Source organism: Mauremys mutica, chromosome 1 (assembly GCF_020497125.1).
Source record: "Mauremys mutica isolate MM-2020 ecotype Southern chromosome 1, ASM2049712v1, whole genome shotgun sequence".
In the NCBI taxonomy this organism is placed as follows: domain Eukaryota; kingdom Metazoa; phylum Chordata; order Testudines; family Geoemydidae; genus Mauremys; species Mauremys mutica.
The window spans coordinates 303,530,947-303,557,517 of record NC_059072.1 but is presented as its reverse complement, the minus strand read 5'-3'; the positions used below and the strand labels follow the sequence as shown (position 1 = coordinate 303,557,517).

Genomic DNA, 26,571 nt, shown 5'->3' with positions numbered 1-26,571 from the left:
ATATGTGAGTGTTGCAGCAACCTGGGTTACTGCATATTTCCAAACTAGGAATATATTTCTCAATGTTTGGATCAACCAATCATAGCCCAGAAAAAGAGCAGCAAGCATGTTAATCATGGAGAAAAAAGATTTTCTGACCTTTCTGCCCTGCAACTTGAAGCTTTGTTATAAGTGATATTCAGTCTTACATAATGCTGTGTTAGATGCAATACCTCAGCTCATGAAAACACCCATCAGCAGCTGTTGTATAAACAGGATTTGTGTGTACTTTACTGTGTTCCTTGTTTCAACAGGTTACCTCTTTTTATTTACTAATTATTTTGCTGCTTCTTTGAGTGATGTCCCCTATTGTATTCCACTGAGGGTTATGCATAAACACCATGTGTCCGGAATCAGCAAATTTGAAAGTAGTGTGCCTTGGTCCACGCATGCATCCTGGCTCGCCTTGTGCTCCTATCTGAGGCAATAAACGGCAGGGCGGACCACAATATGCATATTACTTCATTTCCCATAGAAGTGTCTTGGATAATTATACTCTAGATGCTTTTCAGGAAACTAGGATTGGATAATAGACATGCTACCCACCAGTTTCAAAATAAGCGGAACCCTTTGTCTTCCTTAGTTTTTATTGGCTGCTGCCACCGTGTCATTTCCCACCTGGAAGAGATGGACACCACTGAAATACCATGTATAGCTTAGAGAAGGGCTCATCATTACTCAGTTGTCTCTTCACTGAAGACATGACTGTTGCAAAGCAATCACTGTTGAAGAACACACACAGTATAGATATAAGTAGTGTGTAATTATTAATCTGCATGTGTAAAAGATTTATTTTAGAGCCTGTTTTTCTATGTGCTAGGTCTTTTTACTATAAGAGATGTATTTTTATTACGGTGAACTCCTGGCAGTGACCACTGTAATTAAAGGGTGAGGTTGTAAAACACTTTCCATTATAATGCCCATTTTCAGATGCTTATAACTTTGTGCAACAATCATTCTTTGGGCTAAAATTTTCCATGTTTGGTCTCTTGTGATGGTTTTTGAACAGCCCTATTGCTGACATGGCTGATTTAATGTTGCAGTTTAGCTTGGAAATAATATTCGTTGAAGAACAGCGCATGACCTTAGTCCAAAAAAAACAACCTGGTGTTGATTTGATTGAATGAGTGTTTTAAAAATTACCTGTTGAGCATGAAGAGTAGAGGGGTTTTTGCTAAGCTCATTAAATGTGCCATGAGGGAATGATGCACTGTGTGTGTATGCACAGCAAATTTAATTTTCACAGTGAATTGCTTAATCCCCCAAATTCCTCCAGCCCAGCCAATCCCCAGATACTTAAACGTATCCCAAGGTCTGGCAAAAAGGGTTTCTTGCTTCTGGAGCAAGTTTGAAATATTTAGTCTCTTGGAGCCACTAGTTGAAATTGAGGCAGGTTTGGCTCAAACCGTTCTCTTTGAGATAGGCTGAGTTCCATGCAGTTTACTACATAGAATTTTAAGACCCAACCTTAATAATAGGATCTCTGTTGGCTGTGGGTGGATGTTAAAATGCCCATGACACATTTTGTATGAGCCGGGGTTTGCTCCAGTGTCGTCGTATAAATTTTCCCCTTCACTCATGGTCATGCAACAACCTGTGTGCATCATTTCCCAGAGGCTGCTGCAATGCCTGGGTGGACATGCTTTGGGCTGACAAAAGGAGTTGTATAAATGCACAATATAATTTCAGCCAAAAGCTTTTGTTAGCAAACTGCTGAGGTTGAGAAGTGCTGCTCCAAACAGTTGAATTACACGTGTTGATTTAAAAAAAGGGGGAAATAAATCAACAGTGGAAATCACAAGTTAAGGTTAGGTGTACAATTCTAACACTGTTCAATAATAAATACCTATAGACTTCTGTCTGCAACAATAAATTAAACTTAATCCTGCTTGTAGTGATAGCAGCCTCCCTCCAGGCTTCCTCCTTTGTTCCATTCATAGTTTGAGGCCAGAAGGAACCATTAGATAATCTAAGATGATCTCCTGTACAGTAACTCCTCACTTAAAGTCGTCCTGGTTAATGTTGTTACGTTGCTGATCAATTAGGGAACATGCTCCCTTCTAAATGCGTTTGGCAGCTGCCTGCTTGGTCCACTGCTTGCAGGAAGAGCAGCACGTTGCAGCTAGCTGGTGGGGGCTTGGAACCAGCGTGAACCAGCAGCCCCCTATCAGCTCCCCGCTCCCCTAAGTTTCCTGTGCAGCAACTGCCCAGCAGCCTAGCAGTTGCAGCTGTCCCTCCCCCCACTGCCATGTGCTGCTCCTGCCCTCTGCCTTGGAGCTGCTCCCCAAGCCGCTCGCTTGAGGGGCGAGGTGTCTAATGTCAGGGTGTCCCTGTCCACCCTGCTCCTACACCCTGCTTACCCCTTCTTCTCCATATAGAGCAGGGTGGGGACAAGGAGGGAGAGAGACAGACACCCTGGGGCAGCAGCTGCTGTCTTAACTTCCTGATCCACTTAAAAAGACAATGCACTTAAGAGTGGGTCAGCTTACTTAAAGGGGCAGTGTGCATCTCTCTCTCCCACCCCACCCCACACACAAGGTGTGTGTCTGTCTGCTATGATACCTCCCCTCCCCTCCATTCCTGCTGCCTTGTAGAGTGAGAGGCTACATTAACAAGAACGTGTTAACCCTTGAGGGTTCAGCCGAGTGCTAGTTCATCATTTAGCACAGGGGTTCTCAAACGGGGGGTCGGAACCCCTCAGGGGCCATGAGGTTATTACATGGGGGGGTTGCGAGCTGTCAGCCTCCACCCCAAAACCTGCTTTGCCTCCAGCATTTATAATGATGTTAAATATATAAAGTATTTTTAATTTATGGGGGGGGGTTGCACTCAGTCTTGCTTTGTGAAAGGGGTCACCAGTACAAAAGTTTGAGAACCACTGATTTAGCAGCAAGGCATTCCCTGGGACTATCCCACCCACTTCCACCCTCTAACTTCACCACCTCAACCAAGCTTCAAAATCATCGTAGCTGTGAATTATATTAAATTGTTTTAAAACATGTACTGTGTGTGTGTGTATAGTTTTTTGTCTGATGAAAAAAATTTCCCTAGAACCTAATCCCTGTTTACATTAATTCTTATGGGGAAATTGGATTCGCTTAACATCGTTTAACTTAAAGTTGCATTTTTCAGGAAGATAACTACAATGTTAAGTGAGGAGTTACTGTATAACACAGGCCACTAAATTTCCCTCAGTTCCTCCTATACTGAGCCCAATAATTTTGTGTTTGATTTAAAGCATATCTTCCAGAAAAGCATCCAGTCTTGATTTAAAGGCCTCAAGAGATGGAGAATTTAATACTTCCTTATGTAGTTGATTGTAATGGTTAATCAGTTTCATTTTTCTTTTTTCTTTTCTGTTTAATTGTACTTTATTTCTTTTTATCTGTTTCCAGCCACTGGTTCATATTATGCCTTTCTCTGCTAGGTTAAAGAACCCTTTAGTATCAAGTATTTTCTCCCTGTGGAGGTACTTATACACTGTAATCAAGTCACTTCTCAGTCTTTTTGATACAAATAAACAAATTGAGGGTTTTTTCCAGTCTTCAAATCATTTTTGTGGCTTTTCTGCACCATCTCCAGTTTTTTTCAACATCCTTTTCAAAATGTGGACATCAGAATTGTAAATAGCATTCCAGCATATATTGACATGTCATTCTAGGACAGGGGTCGGTAAGCACCCTGGCGGGCCAGGCCAGTTTGTTTACTTGCCGCGTCGGCAGGTTTGGCCAACCGTGGCTCCCACTGGCTGCGGTTTGCTGTCCCAGGCCAATGGGGGCGGCGGGAAGGGGCGAGGGATGTGCTGACCACGGCTTCCCGCCACCCCCATTGGCTTAGGACGGCAAACCGCGGCCAGTGGGAGCCGCGATCGTCTGAACCTACCGATGTGGCAGGTAAACAAACTGGCCCGGCCTGCCAGGGTGCTTACCCTGGTGAGCCGCGTGCCAGAGGTGGCCGACCGTTGAGATACACCCTTGAACAGGCCAGATTCAGGCATAGACTTGTACCTCAGCTCCCAGAGTCATGTGATGAAATCAAAAGTTCAGCTTTCATTTAAAAACTGGCTTGCTTCTAGACATTGTGGTTACTCAGGAAACTTGAATGGTGTGACTGATGCAGTAGTGTATCCCTGAATTTGCAGAGAGCCTCTAGTAGAGGGAGTAACAGTAGCCAGTAGAGCCAAGGAAGAATTAACGTGTCCTATACCTAGGACCAGAGCAGACCAGGCAGGCCTTCCCAGCTCTAGCGGTTGCCTTGAGTGGTTTTGGGGGGAGGCTTGGATGCCTCTGTGGGCTCTGTGAGATTAGTTCCGCATGGGTGGGGCTCAGATGTCCTCTGGCTATGTTTCTTTGACCATTTGTCTCCACTGGTCAAATCAGTGGGGAGGGGATAGTACTCTAGCCTGTTTCAATGAGACCTAGATCAAAGCAATCTAATGAACGGTTATTGTGCATCAGCAGGGTCCACATAGACAGTGCGCAGCAGGCTGGTGGGGAGTAGATTCACACCCCAGCTTGCTGCAAGCTAAATATTGATGTAGACGTGACCTTATGCCGCCTACTAGTGAAGTGCCATTCAGAGTAGATGTGTACAGACCTTTCTTTTGTGGTTCACTCTCTCCTCCATGCTTTCAGAGCATTGTAATGATTAATGCTGTTGGCATTTTAAAATTGTCATTGAGTTAACTCCCTATTTAAGATGAATGAGGAAGCTCACATCTTTGAGCACTTTCAGGCTTCCGGGCATCACTAAGGCTATGGCTACACTAGCACTTTTGTTAGTAAATGTATGTCACTCAGGTGTGAAAAAATGCCCCACTGAGTGAGGTAAGTTACACCAACCGAAGCGCCATTGTAGACAATGGTACTGATATAGCTACCTCTGCTCATTGGGAGTGGTTTAATTATGTCGATGGGAGAGCTTTCTCCTGTTGACATAGAGCGGCTACTGCATCCATACAGCTCTGCCACGGTAAGCTTGCTAGTGTAGACTCTTTTGGGGAGTGGAAGGGAAAGAGGGTTTGGTAACCAGGAAGGCTGAAGGCTTTTTTTAAAAAAAACACACCTGATTTTGGAGAATAAGACCACCCCAAAAAAGTGCTGAGTCAATGACCCAGCATGGACTAGCTCAACTCAAGTCCTGGTTTGAATGAAGGATTTTTGTAAGGGTATACAAAACATTTAGTGCACCATTCTTCAGGCAGTAGACCTAATATAATACTAGGGAATGATGAGGACTGCTCCATAATTAATAGGGACAACGTTAACACAAATTCAGCCAATGCCAAGTACTTTAAAGAGATTAACCAGGTGTTGCATAGGTATGAAATTCTAAGTCTTAATCTTTACTTGGCAAATCATGTATTAAAAGATTAGACGATAGATCTTCTGTAGTTCTCGGAAGGTCAGGGTGGCTGGGTGTCGGTGGCTTCTGTCCAGGACAGCGGTGTTCAGATGGTGTCTTAGTTCCAGCTTACGGAATTTGTGTTCTGTTTGAAAGCCAGCAGAGTTTCAAAGCCTTGGAGAGTGAGGGCCCAAGCCTGTCTTGCCCAGAGGCCTCTTTATGCCACTGGATGGTGTGATAGCGGGTCCTAATGGCAACAAACTTCCCCCAGGCAATACCTGCAGTGTTCCCCTGCTGGTAAAATGACTACACCAGTCCCTTACAATTTTCCCTGTAGGAGGTGTGTCCGGGGTACATGCAAAGGAGGATGCTGAACTGGAGCTCCACTGTGCTGTGACTAAAGAGAGGCATGGGGAACCCAAGAATAAATTAGAGTACCCTGAGGCTTTTACAGTTTACATTGAAGGTAGGCAGACATCCCCCACCCCCAGAGTATCAAAAGGCTTAAATGCAACTTTGTCCCCACCCCTTCATTCCTGTGCTAAATTAAAGGTAGATAATCATAATTTTTTCTTAATGATGTACAAAATAACAAATCAGATATTTATAATACATGTTTTGTTCTTTATTTCTTCCTATTTTATAGTTTGAAATTGCTGAAGAGCATTCATATACTTAAAGATTCTAAGGGCAGAAGGGACCATTGTGATCATCTGGTCTGACCTCCTGTGTAATGCAGGCCAGAGAACTTTCCCAAAATAATCCCTAGAGCACATCTTTTAGAAAAACATCCAGCCTTGATTTAAAAAATGGAGTGATGGAGAATCTGCCATGACCCTTGGTAAATTTTTCCAGTGGTTAATTATTCTCACCATTAAAAATGTACGCCTCATTTCCAGTCTGAATTTGTCTGGCTTCAACTTCCAGTCATTAGAGCATGTTATAGCTTTCTCTGCTGGATTGAAGAGCCCATTATTAAATATTTGTTCCCCGTGTAGGCACTTACAGACTGTAATGAAGTCACCCCTTAACCTTCTCATTGTTAAGCTAAACAGAGCTCCTTGATACTCTCACAGATTTTCTAATCTTTTAATCCTTCTCATGGATCTTCTCTGAACCCTCTAAAAAAAATTTTAACATCACTTTTTAAATTGTGGATACCAGGTCTGGACACAGTATTCCAACAGTGGTTGCACTAATGCCAAATACAGAGGCAAAATAGCCTCTCTACCTCTACTCAAAATTCCCCTGTATATGCATCCAAGGATTGTGTTAGCCCCTTTGGCCACAGTGGGAGCTCATGTTCAGCTGATTATCCACCACAACTCCTAAATCTTTTTCAGTCCCTGCATTCCAGCATAGATTCCCCCATCCTCCAAGTATGGCTGACATTCTTTGTTCCTAGATGTGTACATTTACATTTATCTGTATTAAAATGCACACTGTTTGCTTACGCTCAGGTTACCAAGCAATTCAGGTCACTCTGAATCAGTAACCTATCCTCTTCATTATTTACCACTCCCTCTATTTTTGTGAGAGATGCAGTCTTTCATTGGTGATTTTTCTATTTTCTTCCAGATTATTAATACGAATGTTAAATAGCATAGGGTAAGAACGATTATCAGAGGATCCCACTAGAAACACACCCGCTCAATGTCTGTTCCCTGTTTATAATTGTATTTTGACACCTATCATTTAGCCAGCTTTTAATCTATTTAATGTGTGCCATGTTAATTTTATATTCTTTATTCGTTTTTTGATCAAAATGTTGTGTGGCATCAAGTCACACTTGACAGAAGTTTAAGTATATTACATCGATGCTATTACTTCGATCAACCAAATTTATAATCTCATCACAAAAATAAACCCATGTTGATTTGCATTAGTTATATTGCCCTCTTTTAATTCTGTGAGTCCCATGTAATATGTTCCATTATCTTGCCAGTGGTTGGCGTCAGACTGCTAGGCCTGTAATTACACAGGTCATCCCATTTACCCATCTTAAATAGTGTCACATTAGCTTTCTTCCAGTCTTCTGGAACTGTTCCAAGACTTTTGAAAATAACTTTAACGGTGCAGCAATTTCTGAGTTAGCTCTTTTAAAACGCATGGATGCAAATTATCTGGATCTGTTGATTTTTAAATGTCTTAATATTAGACTCTGCTGTTTAACATTCTCTTGAGATACTAATGGAGAGTGTTACCATATGATGAGGCTGCATATCTGCTTTTTCCCCAAATACAAAACAAATGTTTATAGGGCAGAAGTGTTCATTCTGCATTATTATTAGGCTTGGAAGGAGTAGATTTTAATCAGTAAATGTGGGTAAACTTAGATTTCACCACGCATACAAAAATATTTTAAAAATCTGTGTTGATTGAAGTTTACAGATAGGCAAAGTAAGGAAAATGCCACTTGGGAATTTTGATTTAAGGTTATTTACTTTGTAAATTTTGATATGTGAAGTTGACAATTGGTGTTTAAACGGTTATAAAGCTTTAACTTTTTGAATCTGAATCTACTGTCATTAAAAAATTGTCTGACTCTCCCCATAATTTCCTGCAACTGAAAAGTTAAATCAATGAAACATAAAAAGCTTTATACCCATAATTTTGTGCAAGTTGTGAAAATTTAAATAGATGAAAATCTCTTAAAATAAATATCAATATTCATCAAAATAATAAAAAATCTAATTCTGCCAAGTGTAATTATTATTGATAATTCTACCATTTTTATATAGTAGTGGACCAATGCCTATTTAATATATTTAGCATTAATTTCTGACAAAATGGGGTGATTTTGAACAGCCATTATTTTTTCCTAGCTGAATGTGATTTTAAAACAAAATGTTAGTGCGCAGGTGGTTGGCTTAAGGGCGAGGGGTCATAGCAATTTCCCTTTACCCTACTTTGTTCCCCTGTATTTTTGCTTCCCCTTTCTCAGGATCCTATAGAATTACTGTTCCCTAAGAAATTATAATAGTGGCCTGATCCCCAGAGTTTATGTAAGTCAGTGGAAGGATTCCCCTTGACTTCAATAGGCTTTGAATCAATGCCTAGGAGCCTTGACTTGACTTCTAATGTAATTTCTTAAGTATAGGCTTAATTTTAAAAGTGTGAGGCTGAAGAGGGAAGTGACCATCAAAGGAAAACTGCTGTCCAGCTAGAAACCTAGTCCAGCTGCTCTGCTAGACAAAAGGCCGGGGTGCTTTGAAATGAATTTAAAATAGATTAGGAGCCAATTCAAGACTCCCAATGCAACTTCAAGGGGGAGCAATAAAAAGAAAAAACAGAGTCAGGAAGAAAAGGGAGAGAAGAAAGGGGTGAGCAGTAGAAAGTGGATAGCTGGAAGATGGAAGAGGAGGGGTTGAAAGAGAGGGGAGCAGATAACTTGTCCTCTCTTGCCAAAATACATAGGGATTTCTTGTTTTTATCTGGGTGATGAGGTCCCAGCCATGCACTGCCGGGAGCTAGTGTGGCTAGTGGCTGTGACATCACCAACAAGGTCCAGATGGCCTGTCAGAACAGACCAGTGTTGAGAGCTACATTCTAATATAAGATAATTTGTGCTTTTCAAATGCATGTGATCTCACTGCTGCCAAGTGACCACCTGATTGTTGGTTTTGTTTCTTTTTTCATGGTAGGTGTAACTAGAAATACTCCAGTAATTTCCTTTCATTTAACGTTGAAGTGCAGTTCTCTAAAATGTACATTATGTATTTTCTGAACAGCAGGATTATGCAGCATGAGTGGTTTCTCCTCTAAGGCCTGGTCTACACTAGGACTTTAATTCGAATTTAGCAGCGATAATTCGAACTAACCGCTCAACCGTCCACACCAGGAAGCCATTTAATTCGAACTAGAGGGCTCTTTAGTTCGAATTCGGTACTCCACCCCGACAGGTGGAGTAACACTAAATTCGACATGGCTAGCTCGAATTAGGCTAGGTGTGGATGCAAATCGAACTTAGTAGCTCCGGGAGCTATCCCACAGTGCACCACTCTGTTGACGCTCTGGACAGCAGTCGGAGCTTGGATTCTCTGACCAGCCACACAGGAAATGACCCGGGAAAATTTGAATTCATTTTCCTGTCTGGGCACTTTGAACCTGATGTCCTGGCTGGACATCGGGGCGAGCTCCGCAGCACCTGCAACGATGCAGAGCTCTCCAGCAGAGGAGTCCGGACAATCCAAGAATAGAACGAGGTCCCCAGCATGGACAGACCGGGAAGTCCTGGATCTGATCGGTGTGTGGGGGGAGGAGTCTGTGCTGTCGGAGCTGCGCTCCAGCAAGCGGAATGCAAAGACCTTCGAGAAGGTCTCCAAAGCAATGATAGAGAAAGGATACAGCCGGGATGCAATGCAGTGCCGCGTGAAAATCAAGGACCTGAGACAAGGCTACCAAAAAGTCAGAGCGGCAAACGGACGCTCCGGAGCCCTTCCCCAGACATGCCACTTCTACGAGGCACTGCATGCCATTCTAGGTGGGTCTGCCACCACTGCCCCACCAGTGACCGTGGACTCAGTGGATGGCATAGTGAACCTGGACAGTTCCTCCTCGATGTTCGCCGATGGGGAAGATGAGGAAGGGTCTGTGGAGGACGGCGCAGGCGACAGCGCTTACAATACCGCTTTCCCCGACAGCCAGGATCTCTTCATCACCCTCGCAGAGATCCCCTACCAACCCTCCCCGGCCATTAACCCGGACTCAGAATCAGGGGAAGGATCAGGCGGTAAGTGCTATAAACACGTAAACATTTATTTTTTATAAAACAGGTATAAAAAAATAGAAATACTATATATAAAATTTTCAGTGAAAAACTATATGAAAAGTAGGTCCACACATATAGGGATTGAACAATAATCCTCCAGGGACAATTCAAGAAAGGTCTCATTTAGGTCCTCGAAAAGCCTCCGCAGGAGGTTCCTGGGGAGAGGTGCCTTGTTGGGTGCTCCGTGGAAGCACACTCTCCCGCGCCAGGACATCCTTATGTAGATGGGAATCATCGCCTCCACAAGCATGGCCGCATATGGTCCTGGTCTCTGCAGGGCTTCCCTTAGCATCCGCTCTTTGTGACTCCGAGGGACCCGCATCAGGGTGATCTCGTTCATGAAATGCTGCATCTAATTAGGGCAATTAGTGTATTGTTACTGTTGTGAATGGTTGACTTTTACTTTGCATAACAATGACCCTCGCTTAACAGCCATGTGTTGTAGGCCACATAGGAAAAGCATACATTGATCTTTCCCGTGCACTGGCGGGAGTGGCTGGAAAAGGGTCAGAGTATATGATTTCCAGATTGCCTTTAGCGGGAGGGCACAGCTATCCATTAACTGATAAGCAGAATGTACTGTAAGGCTTACCAGGACTGTCTGCTAGACGGATTCAGCTGTCTCTCCCCACTTGTCCGCTCTCCTGTGCAATGCCGCAGCCAATGAGAGCGTATTCCGAAATCTCGAACTTGTCCTGAGATCTCGTGAGACTTGTTGCCCTGTATGGTCTTGTTCAGAGAAACTGACTAGACTGTGTTCACTGTTCGCAAACATGTATCTGTTCAAGGAAATCAGTTACTTTTCCTATCACACAGCTGCGGCTCTTTCCCGGACTGCCCCGGCATCCCCCACGCAGAGGCTGGCGCAGATTAGGCGGCGAAAGAAAAAGACTAGGGACGAGATGTTCACGGAACTGATGGCCTGCTCCAGAGCCGAGGCGGCAGAGCAGAGACAGTGGAGGGAGACCCTATGTCAACAGCATCGCACACACATCGAACGGGAGGACAGGTGGCGGCAGGAAGACCAGCAGGCGACTCAAACGCTGCTTGAGCTAATGAGGGAGCAAACGGACACGCTCCGGCGCCTTGTTAATGTTCTGCAGGACCGCAGGCAGGAGGACAGAGCCCCCCTGCAGTGTATCTGCAACCGCCCTCCCCCGCCAAGAAGTCCTGCCCCCCCTCACCCAAAAGTACAAGACGGAGGGGCGGTAGGGGCCGTGAGTACTGTCACTGCACCACTGCATAGCGCTAATGTACCACACACCTCTCACACTATAAATTTGTAGAAGTGCTTCCCTTACAGGCTCACCCAGTCCCAAATCCAAGTTTCATCCCCCCACTGTGTATTAGATTATTAAAAGCTGTTTGCTGTTATTCACTGTTTCGGTCACGTCTTTCGTGTCAGAGGATTTTTTTGTGTATGGGGGGGGAGGGGATTTATAATTGCACGGTATAGCCTACATTACCAGGGTACAGACTTGGGGCCATGATCAACTGCAGGGCACACACACACTGCAGTCAGTAGGCACCAGGGTCACTCTGTGTGGTGTATGCTGCCCCAGGTCATTCTGTGATGTGTATGCTTGTCCAGGGTCCTAGCGCCTGCCACCCCCTTAATGTTAAGGCACGCTGCCCTTACCATGAACTTCCACCGTAGCAACGAGCCTCTCCGCTGCCCTGAGCCCCAACAAGAGCCCTCATCCACGGACAGATACTCACCCTTCCCCCTCACCTCTTCCTACGCCCAAACCCGCAGCCCAATGCCGTCATCCAAACCCCTATCCAAAGAAGGCACCACTCGCCCCTTCCTGCAAACCCACCCCTTCCTGCAATCCCTCCCCTTCATGCACAACCACTTGCAACCGTCCCCCACCCCAGAGACCTATGTAGGAGCAGGAGGATGTCATTCCTCTATGGAACAAGCGGTCTGTACATCAGTGCACACCGTGCCCAGCACAGTATGCGTCCATGTTTCAACACCTGAACAGAAATGCAAAGTAAAACAAAAATTTATTAATAATGAGTGTAACAATTAATTTGCTTTAAAACGTGCTTTGGAAGTGGGGGAAACTTTGAGAACGGGGTATGTAACCGCAGATCGAAATCGACACATACAGACACAGGCCCAGGGTCAGTTTCTCTTGAAAGCAAGTGGAGAGTCATAGGTTACCCTGCTCTCCGAGGAAACTTGCTTTCAAAGCCTCCCGGATACACAGCGCTTCCCGTTGTGATATTCTCTCGGCACGGGTGTCTGGCTGAGCGTAAACTGCAGCCAGGCGATTTGCCTCAACCTCCCATCCGGACAAAAAGGTCTTGCCCTTGCTCTCACAGAGATTGTGTAGCACACAGCAAGCAGCAATAACTACGGGGATATTCTTTTCGCTGGTGTCCGAGCGAGTCAGTAAGCTCCGCCATCTCCCCTTGAGACGTCCGAAAGCACACTCCACCACCATTCTGCACTTGCTCAGCCGGTAGTTGAAGAGTTCCTTCTCTCTGTCCAAGGCGCCTGTATAGGGCTTCATGAGCCAGGGCATTAGCGGGTAGGCTGGGTCCCCGAGGATCACTGTAGGCATCTGCACATCCCCAACCGTTATTTTGTGGTCTGGGAAGAAAGTACCTGCCTGGAGGCGTTTAAACAGACCAGAGTTCCTGAACACACGCGCGTCATGAACCTTGCCCGCCCACCCAACGAAGATGTTGGTAAAACGTCCCCTATGGTCTACCAGTGCTTGCAGCACCATTGAAAAGTAGCCCTTTCGGTTAATGTACTCGCTGGCCTGGTGGGCTGGTGCCAGGATAGGGATGTGAGTTCCATCTATAGCCCCACCGCAGTTTGGGAATCCCATCGCGGCAAAGCCATCTATGATGTCCTGGACGTTTCCGAGAGTCACTACCTTTGAGAGAAGTTGCTCAACGATTGCGTGGGCTACTTCAATCACAGCAACCCCCACGGTAGATTTGCCCACGCCAAAGTGGTTCGCTACTGACCGGTAGCTGTCTGGCATTGCAAGTTTCCAGAGGGCTATGGCCACTCACTTCTGCACACTCAGGGCTGCTCGCATCCGGGTGTCCTGGCGCTTCAGGGCAGGGGACAGCAAGTCAGAGTTCAAGGAAAGTGCCCTTACGCATCCTGAAGTTCCGCAGCCACTGTGATTCATCCCAGACCTGCAGCACTATGCGGTCCCACCAGTCCGTGCTTGTTTCCCGGGCCCAGAATCGCCGTTCCACACCATGAACTTGACCCATTGCCACCATGATCTCCACTGCGCGGCGTACCCTGCTTTGTGAGAGGTCTGCGCCACTCTGTGAATTCCTGTCCTCACTGCGCTGCCGGAGCCGCCTCGCCCGATTTCTCAGCAGCTGACTGTGGAAGAGGTGGACGATAAGGTGCGAGGAGTTGACAACGGCCATAAGTGCAGCGATGATCGCAGCGGGCTCCATGCTCGCAGTGCTGTGGCGTATGCGCTGTAACTGACAAGAGAAGGGCGCGAACAGATTTCCCGCCGGAGCTTTCAGGGAGGGAGGGCGTGATTGACGGTTCAATGACAACAGTTACCCAAAACCACCCTCGACACATTTTTCCCCCAGGAGGCATTGGGAGCTCTACCCAGCATTCCAATGGGCAGCGGGGACTGCGGGAACTGTGGGATAGCTTCCCACAGTGCACCGCTTCCAAAGTCGACGCCAGCCCCGTTACTGTGGACTCAGAAATTCGAATTAGTGTATTTACTGTGGATACACAAATTCGACTTCAGAAGGTCGAATCCACAAATTCGACTTAAGTAGATTCGAAATAGTCTTGTAGTGTAGACAAGGCCTAAGGTGTTTCCTTTGGCTTTAAGGAAACCAGTACACATTAGAAGTACAGATGAAAGCATGGAATCAAATGTGAACTTTGAGTAACTTTTTAGTTTTCTGGCAAGTAAATTCACATAAGGATGTATCAGATGAAATTATATATGCAGTCTTCTAAAGCCTGTAAGCTCTGAAAGGCTATGTACTGACTGCAGAGCGGGCAAGCATATTCAAAGGTAAGGATGATCTCTTCTGTGAGGTAAAAAAAGAAGAATAAAAGTGAGGTCTGTGCCGGAGAGCTGGCCAGTGTCAGAGGAAGAAGAGCTCCTGTAATGTTCTTTCAACCTTCCACACACCAAAATGCCCTCTCCTGGATCAGTCCTTTTAATACCCCCTCCCTTTTGGGCCAGTTGCATAAGAGTTACTGTAGGGTTAGGGTGGGAATAAACCTAACTGTGGCCCATGAAGAGGGAGGGACAGATTGAAGAGGGCCCTGACAAAGTATTGTCTCATTTAAAATTTTAAAAGCACAGCTCTTTAGTGGGTGGGTCCTTTCCTCCCCATGAGTGTTGGACAGAAGCAATTATAGCACTCCAAGGAGAGCTTTCAGTTGTATTGAGTTTAGGTATTTCAGATTTACAGATAAGGAAGTGTTTGGTTCCCAAACTAGGTGGTACTTCATAGCTACTCAGCCCTAGATTCAGGTAGGTAGTGTCCTGGATGCTAACTGCAAGGTATAGAGTAAACATGGAAGTTAGATCTCTTAATACAAGAGATTAAGCCCAACAGATTCTATTCCTATAATTCAGATTGTGTTGCTAGACATAGTTACTTGTTTCTGGAAGGATTCTCCGATAACCTCAGAATATTTTAGTTCTTCCCACCCCTGACGTCTTCTAAAGATGTCTGGATGTTTCTTGAAGGTTGTAACCTCTCTCTCTCTCTCTCCTTGCTGAAACTCCTGAACTGGAGAGAGAGACTTTTTTTATCAAGATTTATTGCATCACCATTAAAATCAGTGATGTGATATGATGACATCCTCATGAAAACAAATGAGGTTTAATTAGCTATCTGTTTTCCTATAGAAACGAAAGAGCTGTGACCAGTATCCTATCCCCAGAGAAGTCAGTTTGACTTTTTTGTGTGTTTGTCCTTTGATTTTATATCAACTTGCTTTTAAATGCATCCTTCTGTCTTCTAGGCAGAGTGCAAAGCATATAATCATATATGTACTATAATTACAGATACTGGTGTTATACTACTGCTGGCCAAGTAGGTTGTATGTAGGGTGGAATGAATGTTCTTTACACTTTGTAGTTCATTAATTTTTTCTACACCTTGCTGATGGTAAGTGACACATTGGTTCTTTTTCATTTCATTCGAGGTGTTAGATTCTAATCTTTAACACTTCTTTTAAAAATCATGAAAAAACAAAAAAAGGAAATCCACATGCAATCAAACCACAGGTTTAAATAGCTTTAAGGTTCTAGCAAAAAAAAAATTAAGAAAGCTAATACTATAGAAATATCTGGTACTCAATGGCTCTTTAATTTAACTGACAGACATAACAAGATCCATTGGCTGGAAGTTGAAGTCCGCAAAGTTCAAACTCAAAATAAGATGCAATTTAACCTTTTGGAATGGATTGCCAAGGGATGTGGTAAATTTTCAGTGGCTTGGAGTCTTTGAATCAAGATCGAATGGCTTTCTAAAAGAGATGTTTTAGCCCAACCACAAGCTGTTGGGCTAGATATGGGAATTGCTGGCTGAAAGTCTATGGCCTGTGGCAGATTAGGTGATTATAATGGTCTCCTCTGTCCTTAAAGTCTATGAAATTCACAGTTAAGTCAGGAGAAACTATTCAAAAGACCACCCCTTTAAACTGACCAGACTGAACCTGGTTAAAACTGGCTGGAAACCCTGTCCTCATTTAAATCAGTGGCAGTTTTACTATTGGCTTTAGTGGGGCCAAGATTTCAGCCTAGGTAATTAGAGTTTTTTGTGGATTTCTGTCAGAATCATTACACTAGTTCCCCTCCTTGTGTGCGCCCCCCTCCCCTGCCTCCCCATGGATATATATGGGTTTGAATTTAGGAATTTTTAAGGTAACTCTACTTATGCCACTAGTCCAGTTCAGTATAATCCGCATTAAAATCCCCTCTAAAGTAATGAAAGCAAATGTTTTGCAGGACCCAATTACTGCAGTCTTTCTTCCATTGCTCCACCAAAGTGGTTATAACGCAGTTGGTTCTTAATGTTTTTGTGACTGAACCACATTTTGATTGTATTTCAGCGTTTTACAGTTGAGAAATATAGTTAAAATTGCGTTACCCATAGCAGGGGACTACCATGTTGTAACAAAGGCCCTGAAATGATCAGTTTTTCTAGTGTTTTGTAGTGTAGAAAAGACAAGATTGATCTCAATTTTGGGAGATATTTCTTCTGTATTTAAAATCTCTGTTTCTAAAGAGAGGAGAGCGTTGTCAAGGTACTTGAAAGATTAAATCAAACCCCAAGGGAAGTAGAAAAAATGGGGGTGGGGGGTTTCTTTAACAAGCACATAGAAACAAACTGAACCTCAAACAGGTTACAGGGTCTAAATGAGTCTGTACAAAATATTTATCTAATTATGTGCTGAAGATGAAAAGTTTTTAAGGGCTAAATATTATTGAGACGAGGTAATTTTTAATGAGACAAAAAAAATGGAATCCCTACAAAAAGTAGTTTGTTCCATAGCTGAAAAGATTGTTTGGCAATTTGCAGTTGTTAAGGTAGTTAATTGATCTCTGTATGTAAAGACCAGAGCATGCATATCAGCTGCTTGATTAGCATTGTACTTGGATGCATTCTTTACCCACCAAATACATCTCAGCATTATGTATTACTTTATTCAGTGCTTGATTTATACCATGTCTGTGGTGCTTTACAAACGTTAGATTCCGAAGGATGATACAGTCTTGCAATGAGCTCTGTGTGGGTGGACCCTTTGCATGTGTGAATCTTTTTGCAGGTACTGGGTTTAAATAGGACAGAAATTAGCCCTAGGGTATGGCTACACTGGCGATTTGCAGCGCTGGAAAGCCTCTACCAGCGCTGCAATTAGTAAGTGGCCACACCTGCAGGGCACTTCCAGCGCTGCAACTCCCTGGCTGCAGCGCTGGCCGTACACCTCACTCGGCATGGGGAATAAGGATTCCAGCGCTGGTGCTGCAGCGCTGGTCATCAAGTGTGGCCACACACCAGCGCTGTGATTGGCCTCCAGGGTATAAGGTGTATCCCAGAATGCTTTTATAAATTACTCTCTTTGTTTTGTTGTGAACGAGCTCCGATCGGAGCTCCGAACAGAGCTCCTGTTTGCTGTGATCATCTGTACCTGGCTGTAAACAATCAAATGAGAGGCAGGGAGAGTGAATGAAACAGAACCGATCGGAGCTCCGTTGAACTGCTAATCTAAAACAAACACTGATCACAGCAAACACCACAGGGAGTGAGTGAAACAGCGGGGGGGGGGAGTCCGTGTTGGAGGCAGGCTGTATGCAATTAAGAGTTAAGACTAAGGGCTCATGAACATTTTGTGATTTTTCCAATCCAGGAAGCTAACACACAACAGTGTTGGCTCCAAAAATCCACTCTATCTTCCCCGCTCCCTGTCACAGTACACCACCCTCCACCCCCCTTTTTTGAAAAGCACGTTGTTGCACTTGAATGCTGGGATAGCTGCCCATAATGCAGCACTCCCAACAGCGCTGCTAATACTGCAAATGTGGCCACACACCAGCGCTGGTAGCTGTGAGTGTGGCCACACACCAGCGCTGCTCCTACACAGCTGGATGACCAGCGCTGCAAACTACCAGCGCTGCAAACCGTAAGTGTAGCCACTAGATGCTACAGATTCTTATACACAAGAATAACATGAGACATGTGAGTAGTGCCATTGAACTTGTGGGTGTAAAATTTTTAATGTTATACAAGCATTTCTAGAATCGGGGGCCTGACGTAATTTTTGTGGGGAAGGGCCATGTCTAATATACATTGCCTATCAATGTACAATGCCTGGTACAATGGGGGTAGACCTCATGTTTGAGGACTCTATGTACTACCATAATGCAAACTATAAATAATAAAAATACATCGTTGGGGGAGAGAAGAGAAAGGGATAGTGAAGTGGGATCACCAATCAAAGGGAAAGGAAGAAATGAGTTCGGGAGAGGATTTTTGTTGCTCTCCTTTGACTTGTCTTGCTTCATCAATCAATTAGAATTCTTTAATGATGTCAACAAGCATGTGGACAAGGGTGATGCAGTAGATATAGTATATTGGACTTTCAGAAAGCCTTTGACAGTGTCCCTCATCAAAGGCTGTTAAGCAGTGTACGTAGTCATGGGATAAGAGGGAAAGTCCTCATGGATCAATAACTGGTTAAAAGATAGGAAACAAAGGCTAGGTGTAAATAGTCACTTTTCAAAATGGAGAGAGGTAAGTTGTGGGATCCCTTGAGGATCTGTGTGGGACCAGTACTGTTCAACATATTCATAAATAACCTGGAAAACGAAGTATAAACGAGGTGGCAAAGTTCGCAGGGGATATAAAATTACTCTCTGTATGTATAAATATCCCCTGTCTGTGTGTTCCATTCTATGCATCCGAAGAAGTGAGCTGCAGCTCACGAAAGCTCATGCTAAAATAAATTTGTTAGTCTTTAAGGTGCCACAAGTACTCCTGTTCTTTTTGCGGATACAGACTAACACGGCTGAAACCTAAAATTACTTAAGTTAGTTGAATCAAAATCTGACTGTGAAGAGTTAGGAAGAGATCACACAAAACTAAATGATTAGGCAACAAAATCACAAATAATTCAATGTTGACAGATGCAAAGTAATGCATATTGGAAAACATAATCCCAACTGTACATACAAAATGATGGAATCTAAATGAGCTGTCACTGCACAAGAAAGATCTTGGAGTCGTCATGGATCGTTCTGTAAAAACATCTGCTCAGTGTGTAGCAGTAGTCAAAAAGCTAACAGTATATTAGGAACCATTAGGAAAGGTACAGATAAGACAGAAAATATTATAATGCCACTATATAAATTCATGGTGCACCCACACTTGAATATTGCGTATACCGTTCTGGTCACCCCATTGCAAAAAAGATACATTAGAATTGGAAGAAATACAGAGAAGGGCAACCAAAATGATTAGTGGTATGGAACAGCTTAATGGAACATGAGGAGAGATGAGAGAGACTGGGACGCTAAACCTGGAACAGAAGATTAAAGGGGCTATGATCATGGTCTGTAAAATCATCAATGGGGACGTGTTATTTACCTCTTCACCTAACACAAGAACAAGGGGCCACCTAATGAAATTAATAGGCAGCAGATTTAAAACAAACTTAATGCAGTGCACAGTCAACCTGTGGAACTCATTGCCAGGGGATGTTGTGAAGGCCAAAAATCTAACTGGCTTCAAAAAATAATTGAATATGTTCATGGAAGCTAGGGCCATCAGTAGCTATTAGCCAAAATGGTCAGGAATGCAACCCCATGCTCTTAGTGTCCCTAAACCTTCAACTGCCAAAGCTGGGACTGGACAATTGGGAATGGATCACTTGATAATTGTCCTGTTCATTCCCTCTGAAGTGTCTGGCACTGGCCAGCGCAGAAGACAGGATACTGGGATAGGCGGACCTTTGGTCTGACCCAATATGGCTGTTCTTATGTTCTGACTGTAAAGAGAATTATAACTCCTGAAATTCCCTGATAAACAGGGACAATAGAAATTGACAAAGATGGAAAATCCACTAATTCTAAGGACTGAGGTCTTTCCTGACACTTTGCTATATTTCTACATAATCTGTGGAGCAGATGTTATATGTCTGATCATGTCAGAGCACAGTTGTCTGACATGTAGGCGCATCTGTGTTTTAACACTTGCTTTTTTTCTGTAAAGTGGACAGGACAGCATGCTTATGTTTCTGTTATCCCATCCACACTACTGACAAAATGTTGGAAGCCAGATGCAGCTAACTATGCACTAACTCAATTAGACTTGTAGACCTCTAAAAACAATTTTAGGGAATCATTACTAATCTTTCCGCAGAAACACTGATTAACTAGAATGTGCCCATGACCCTTGAATCAGAGCACAACCAAAATTACAAATAGCACAATCAGTCTGAAAGTCTGCAGTCTGCCTCTTGCTTTCTCCCACCAAGAGAGAACATGACAAATGTGTGTGTTGTTTTTATTGCTTGCCATCTTGAGGTGGCTTATTGTAGGAAAACCTAATCTGAAGAGATTTTAACCACCCTCAGAAAAAAATAATCTGCCAAGAGACTCAGATCCCCTGCACTTGCAAATTTCAGCCTAAGCACAATCACCTCTAGTGTCCTTGAAGCTTAATTCACATAGTGAGAGGTGATCTGAGAGTTTTGGGGTACAGCCACTAAGGGCTATGAAGATCACAGTTTTAGGATCAAGTATTGGACTGGGAGCCAGTACAGAGCCCTGGGCTAGGGTGATGAATTCTCGTAGTCATTATGTAAGAAGAGGGGCTGCCTGGTGTACCCTCTGGAGCTTTCACTTTCAACCTGAGGTTCAGCATGTTGCAGTAGTTAAGTTTAGAGGTGACAAACACACCGATCACCTTGGCTTGGTCTGTGGCTGAGAGGTGTAACCTCTTGGACAGCCGAAGAGCATAAAAGGAATTTATGGTTACTGATGTCATTTGCCTGTCCAGGAGTGCAGAAGGAGCTCAAAACATATGCTCTAATGTTTGTGTTAATAAGTAAATTGGAATGGATTACATCGTCAACAGGTGCAGATAATTTAAAATAGGGGAAACATTGCGAAGGCATGGGAAATGTGACTGTTTTTGAAGCAACATGGAAGTAAGTGGGAATTCTACCTTAAAGGAAATGCATGTGCTTTGATGTTGGAAAAACATTTATGCAAAGTTCAGTATTCTTAAATGTAACTTCCCCTATAAGTAGGATTTAGCTTACTTGTGCCACTTTGCTGGTATTACTGAATGAAAGAACAGTAGACCAAGAAAGCTAAAATAATCTCTTTAAGAAGGATGACGATGACATGCTAATGCTAAAGTTAAATTTAAGACTATTATTCCTTGCCTTTCTAGCTTTCCTGCTTTTGTGAGAGTGACAACTGTAATATATACTTAAAATTCTTGCACTACAGAAGAAAAGAGTTTTGGCTTTTCTGTTGTATGTTTAAATCACACGAATGTTGATACTTTATAGGTTACGTGTATTAAAGGGTGTTTTTAGTTTTATTTAAGGTCAAGGGCTTTGCTATATACTGTTCTAAGTCATAATTTGGTCCCGTTAAATAGCTAAGTGGAGAGAGCACACCATTTTAAAATCATTTTGATCTGAATGTGTGACTTTGTTCTATAATAAAATATTAGAACTGTAACACCTTCATTTTGAAATATGCTGTTAAGGAGTTTTCTTAAATTATTTATCTCAATTATTTTCTATATGATATAGTTTAAAAAGTAGCTGTTATATTGCCTCATCTGGAAAAGAGTGGATAGGACATGTTCAATGTTACACTATAAGAATGTCAAAAAGCATCTGTCTAGAATTTTACAGATTCATGCTGTGTGTGTATTTTCTGAATTGTCTGATGGCTGAATATCTGAAAATGAATGGTTTAAAGGCTATAAAAAGGGCACAGAGGCCATTTAATTTGAATAAAGAGTAGACAAGTATTAGGAATTTGCCAGAACAGTGATCTATATAGGCTTTCATTTATAATTTGCTTCCTGCTGCAAATATTTTCACAAATGTATTCAATAATATTATAATATGAAGAATATATTGAATAACTAGTTTTATTTTCCTATGCCAATGTGTGCTGAAGTATTGTGGAGGCACACATAAGCACATTAAAATTGTGTAAGGATTGTAATTTTAAAGGTGAAACTCCCCCGGTAGCCCAGGAACCATGAGTGTGAATTTTGTGCCTAAACTACACCATCCTGTCAGCTTCTTGCTTCTAACCTTTCTCACCATAATACAAATCCTTTTGTCTTTTCATATGAAAAACAGATTTTGCTCTTTCAAGAACCACCTATAATAGTCCTTTAGATTAAAAAACCCTCTCATGTTATGTGGTGATGGTCAAATGCAAAGGGATGATGCAAAAATGAAGCATCGTATTATTGGAAGTGGTTTCTCCAAGCAAATACTAAGGCATCTGATGAGGAAGGGAACTTGGGTCCTATGGTTTAATTAACTCAGAGACCAAATTTCGTGAGACTTTCCATCGTGCACGTTCTCTTTTCTAGTCTAAAGGTATAGTGTTGCGCCAATAGGTGGCGGCATTGTAGTAGCTAAATGTAAGTCTAGTGACATTGTTACTGAATTCCAACATCAGCTATATCCGATTGTTTCTACCGAGGCTGAACTTTGCATGTGTAGTTTTTCTGCAGGCAAAAATCAGCCTGTGCATCTTGTAAGCGAATCATCCTACATGTTGGAAGGGTTTAAATTGGGCACTGGATCATTTTGTTTCTGCGCTGCTGTTGCCACCCAAATTCTCTGAGTCTGCAGATTGCACTGAGAGATCTGCTAAATGCTCATGCGGTTCCTTGCAAATCGTAGTATTTTAACGGGGGCGAAGAGGTCTCCTGGCCAGGGGTCTCCTGATTAAGGGTAACTGGATTTTGGTGATGGTTCACTGCTACTGAAGTGATGCAAAGGAGCCGTTCTGGCGGTGGGAGGTTCCGAATGACCGGCCAGCCAATAGGCACTGACTCTCTTGCATATATTATGCAATAGGACTGGAACCTCAGGTTTTCTGCTGAGTATAGAAGAGCTGACCTCGGAGATTTCTTTGCGCAGCCCTGGGATCAGCATCTTCCAGGATCATACCGCCACAAACAGATATAATTTTGGAAAAAACCACCAATCTAGCCAGCCTCCTACCATTCCCCCCGTGGCGGAGATTTAACTAAGATTAATGTAGCTCAACAGAGAATCTCTGCATTGTTGTTTTTTTTCTTTGGGGGGGTGTTTCTGGCTGGAATTGCATGAATGCCCAATGTTGTAGAACAGTGGCAATGGATCTAGGAGTTTATCAACTAAGACATTTTTCAATTTCTTTCTTGTCATCCTTGCTGGGCACCGACAATTCTTCTTTGAGACTCGACAGTAGGTAAATAACTCTGGTATAAAATGTGCTTGTTTTCCTTGCTGGAATATTTGCAGTAATGCAGGTGAATGCCAGGGGGCTGATTCCTTTGTCCATCGGACTGGGCAGCACTGGGAAGCTGCAGTGGCACGGGCGGTGTGTTTTACATTTATCTTGAGATTGAATCTCTGGGACACGGATCGCTTTTTCCGCATTATGTAATTAAGCTCCATCTTTGTGGGTTATTAGGGAAAATGTCCGGATCTTTGATCCTGCTGTAGCGGGCGGTTTGAGGTGGCTTTACAGGTTGGTTTCTCTGCATTGAAGCATCCCGATGACATAAACAGCGGTATTAAGTCAGTGCGGGATATATTTCTCAGCAAGCTAGTTATCAGTATTCAGCTCTCTTGTCTTGTAAATAATTCAGCTGCTGATGTATCTTTTCCCCTCTTTTCAGCTCCTCGGGTGCAAGTGTGGTAGCTATTGACAACAAAATCGAGCAAGCGATGGTATGTACCGATTGTTTGATAAAAATACAATTAATGTTTAAAGCGCGAGTTGTGACTAGAAGTAAGTGTTCACAATATCAAGGTTCTCTAGGTAACATTTAACTGCTCATGGGCGTGTTTTTTTTAGTGAAGCTGTTGGGTTTTTTTTAAATACACTGATGATCAAAGGCAGCCAAATGCGAGGAATGCATACGTTTCCCTATAGATGCCTTAAATGACTATGACGGCATTGCATTCAGGGTTCTGCCTTCTTAAAAATGATCGATCCTGACTCGCGGGGAGGAGGGAGATTAAATATTTCCACTCCAATTTCTTTTTTTCAAAATCCCCCAACCATCCCAGCCGGATTATCCCTGGAAAATGGGACCAGCCACAGTGTGCTGATGGATCCAATAGGGGCATCCTAAGCTGCTTTAATTCCCATGCTTGCTGGCAATGGAAGGTAACGTGCCTTGCAGCTGGGATCTTGTACACTGGGGCTGCAGCCCTGAAGGGCAGTGGAAATCATGGGCTCTGTTGCGCGGTGGGGGACAAGCCGGAAAAAAAATCCTCCAGAAACACACACAACAACCCACAAACCCTGTGTCTGCGCCTAATTTTGCCTGTTTTTTGATTTCCGCCTTGGCTGCTCTTTGTTATTGGAGCGGTGCCTGTAGCTGTTCTCACGGGATTCTCTGCCTACTGTTGCTAGGCAAACTCCGAACCTTTAACTCCCGGCTATAAATAACTCGGCCGCTCATTGGCTGAGGCGCGTGGGGGTGGTCGGCGCGGGTCTCTTTGACGTCACTCTCGGTCACGAAACACGGGAGGGAGGGAGCGAGGGAGGGAAATGCGGCAACCTGCACTGTAGGAACTAGCTGCAGCCGGCTCCGCGCGGGCGGGGCGGGGCGGGAGCGGGTGTTGCAGGGGAGGAGGGTCCTGTTTTTACAAACACCCGGCGCCGGCCGGGCCGCGAGAGAGCGGGGCGGGTGCCTGGATCCGCACCGCGCTGAGCCCGGCCCTCCTCCCGGCACGTCCGTGAAGAAGTGCCCGGCTGGCGGGGGGCGTTATTGGGAGAGGAAGACAACAGCTCGCGGCGGGGAACTGAGCGGCTCGGGCTGGCTTCCTATAGAAACAACCCCTCCCCCTTCCAGCCTGAATCAATCCGATGGTATTTTTCTATTCAGATCAATTAATAGGTGAGCTGGCCGGGGAGGGGGAGCCAGTAGACAGAGTAGTGGCCAGGCTGTTGGTCAGGTTTGTAATGAGACCGGCCTCCAACCTTTCTCGGGTGTATTCCGGGTGCACAGGGAATGCAGGCTCTGGCCCTGCATATTAATCTCCAAAACGCTCTACAAACACTAGTCACTGGAGGGGAGATTTCTCGTACCCATCTACCCGTGCTTTGCTGTCTCAGAGCTGAATCCACATCTGCTGCTTGCCTTAGTTGGGTTGGATTATTGTTTCTCAGGCTGAGCAGAGTTGTAGCCCTGTCCTAAGGTTGGACCTCTTGCCTGATTTGTGCGCTCTCTTTTGTGTTTCAGGATCTGGTGAAGAGCCATTTGATGTATGCTGTGAGGGAGGAAGTGGAGGTCCTCAAAGAGCAAATCAAAGAGCTGATTGAGAAGAACTCCCAGCTGGAGCAGGAAAACACTCTGCTGAAAACACTGGCCAGCCCAGAGCAGCTCGCCCAGTTCCAAGCACAGCTGCAGACTGGTTCTCCACCTTCTTCCCAGACACAAGGGACAACACAACAGCCTGCCCAGCCGGCATCACAGGGCTCAGGACCTTCAGCATAGTCTCCAATGCCCTGGCCTTCCTGGCCAGTATGCTCTGGACTACCCAGAGAAAAGAGGACAAGTGGAAATCTGCCACAGTTACCCCCTCATCCATTTCATTGCACGCTGCAGTCCAGACTCAAGGACTCTGTACACTGCACGCACCATCACAAGACATTTTTTTTTTCAGTATTAAGCACTCATCTGTCCTTTCCTTTTGGCTAAAGGAGTTCTTATTTTTAGGTTGGTGAATTAAAAAAAACAACACAAAACACTATTTTCCAGAGAATTAGCACAAATGCACTGGGGACTTGAACAGCTTCTGGAAATGGCTAAGAAATGGAGTTGCATGCTTGATTTTTGTTTTAAATCTTCCATCCATCCACTGCTGTTACTAATGCAGGCATGAAAAAAATGAAGAAATAGACTGGAGTAAAAGTGATGGATCAATACCCCACATCCAATTGGGATCCAAAGTAAAGACTGATTCATAGGATCTAAGGGGGAAAGGTAAATTTCAACACTAAACTGTCACCTGAAACCTTAAGCGCAAATATGTTTGCGCTATTTTCTGAAGCCGTGGACAGGTGCATAAAGCTGTATTAGAGAGAGAGAAGGTAGGTGACAGAGTTGGGATGTAGGATAATTACAATGAAGGTTATTTGCCTAATGTATATTTGTGTATTTAGTGTAATTACTTTGTAAAATAGAACACTGTAACTACTATTTAGATTGTACAGATTGAAATTTAGTTGTTTCATTGGCTGATCTGATGAAGTTTGGATAGTTGTGTTTTTGTTTTGTTTTTTTTAAATGCTACATAAATATGAATACACCTACGCAGCTGATCAGAATTTGGCAGATTTATGCTGTTTGTGTAATTTCTGAATTTCCCTGGCTGCTGAATATTTGAAGTAAATCTTTGTTCACTGTAGTTTGGTTTAAGACAGGAAAAAACACTTCAAAAATTATCAATTCCTGCTAGCGCAAGAATAAAACAAAATGAGTTCCCCAGTATGGATTTTTGCATATGATCTGTATAGTAGTATGCATATGTTTTTGTGCATGTTATCTAAACAGTTGTAACACGTCAATGTATTTAACTGTTGCACTTGTCAACCTTCAATAAAGCATAAGATGTTGATAAATAACGACTTCTATATTGTAAGGTTAACCATAATAATTTTGACAAACTTCAG

The 26,571-nt window shown here is 43.7% G+C and overlaps 1 protein-coding gene across 9 annotated transcripts in view; it reads left to right on the top strand.

Moving 5' to 3' along the window:
* TSC22D1 (TSC22 domain family member 1) overlaps positions 1-26,334 on the top strand; it is a 127,567-nt gene extending 101,233 nt beyond the window's left edge. For 5 of the 9 annotated variants that reach the window (XM_045012975.1, XM_045013036.1, XM_045013054.1 and 2 more), the window contains exons 2-3: positions 23,564-23,615; positions 25,139-26,334. In XM_045012975.1, coding sequence (XP_044868910.1) covers positions 23,564-23,615; positions 25,139-25,393 — 307 coding nt within the window. In that variant the 3' untranslated portion in view covers positions 25,394-26,334. Of the gene's footprint in view, positions 1-22,545; positions 23,131-23,215; positions 23,413-23,563; positions 23,616-24,521; positions 24,766-25,138 lie in introns of those variants that run through there. The other 4 variants (XM_045013007.1, XM_045013045.1, XM_045013063.1 and 1 more) reach the window with 4 other exon arrangements.
* Positions 26,335-26,571: the final 237 nt, after the last annotated feature.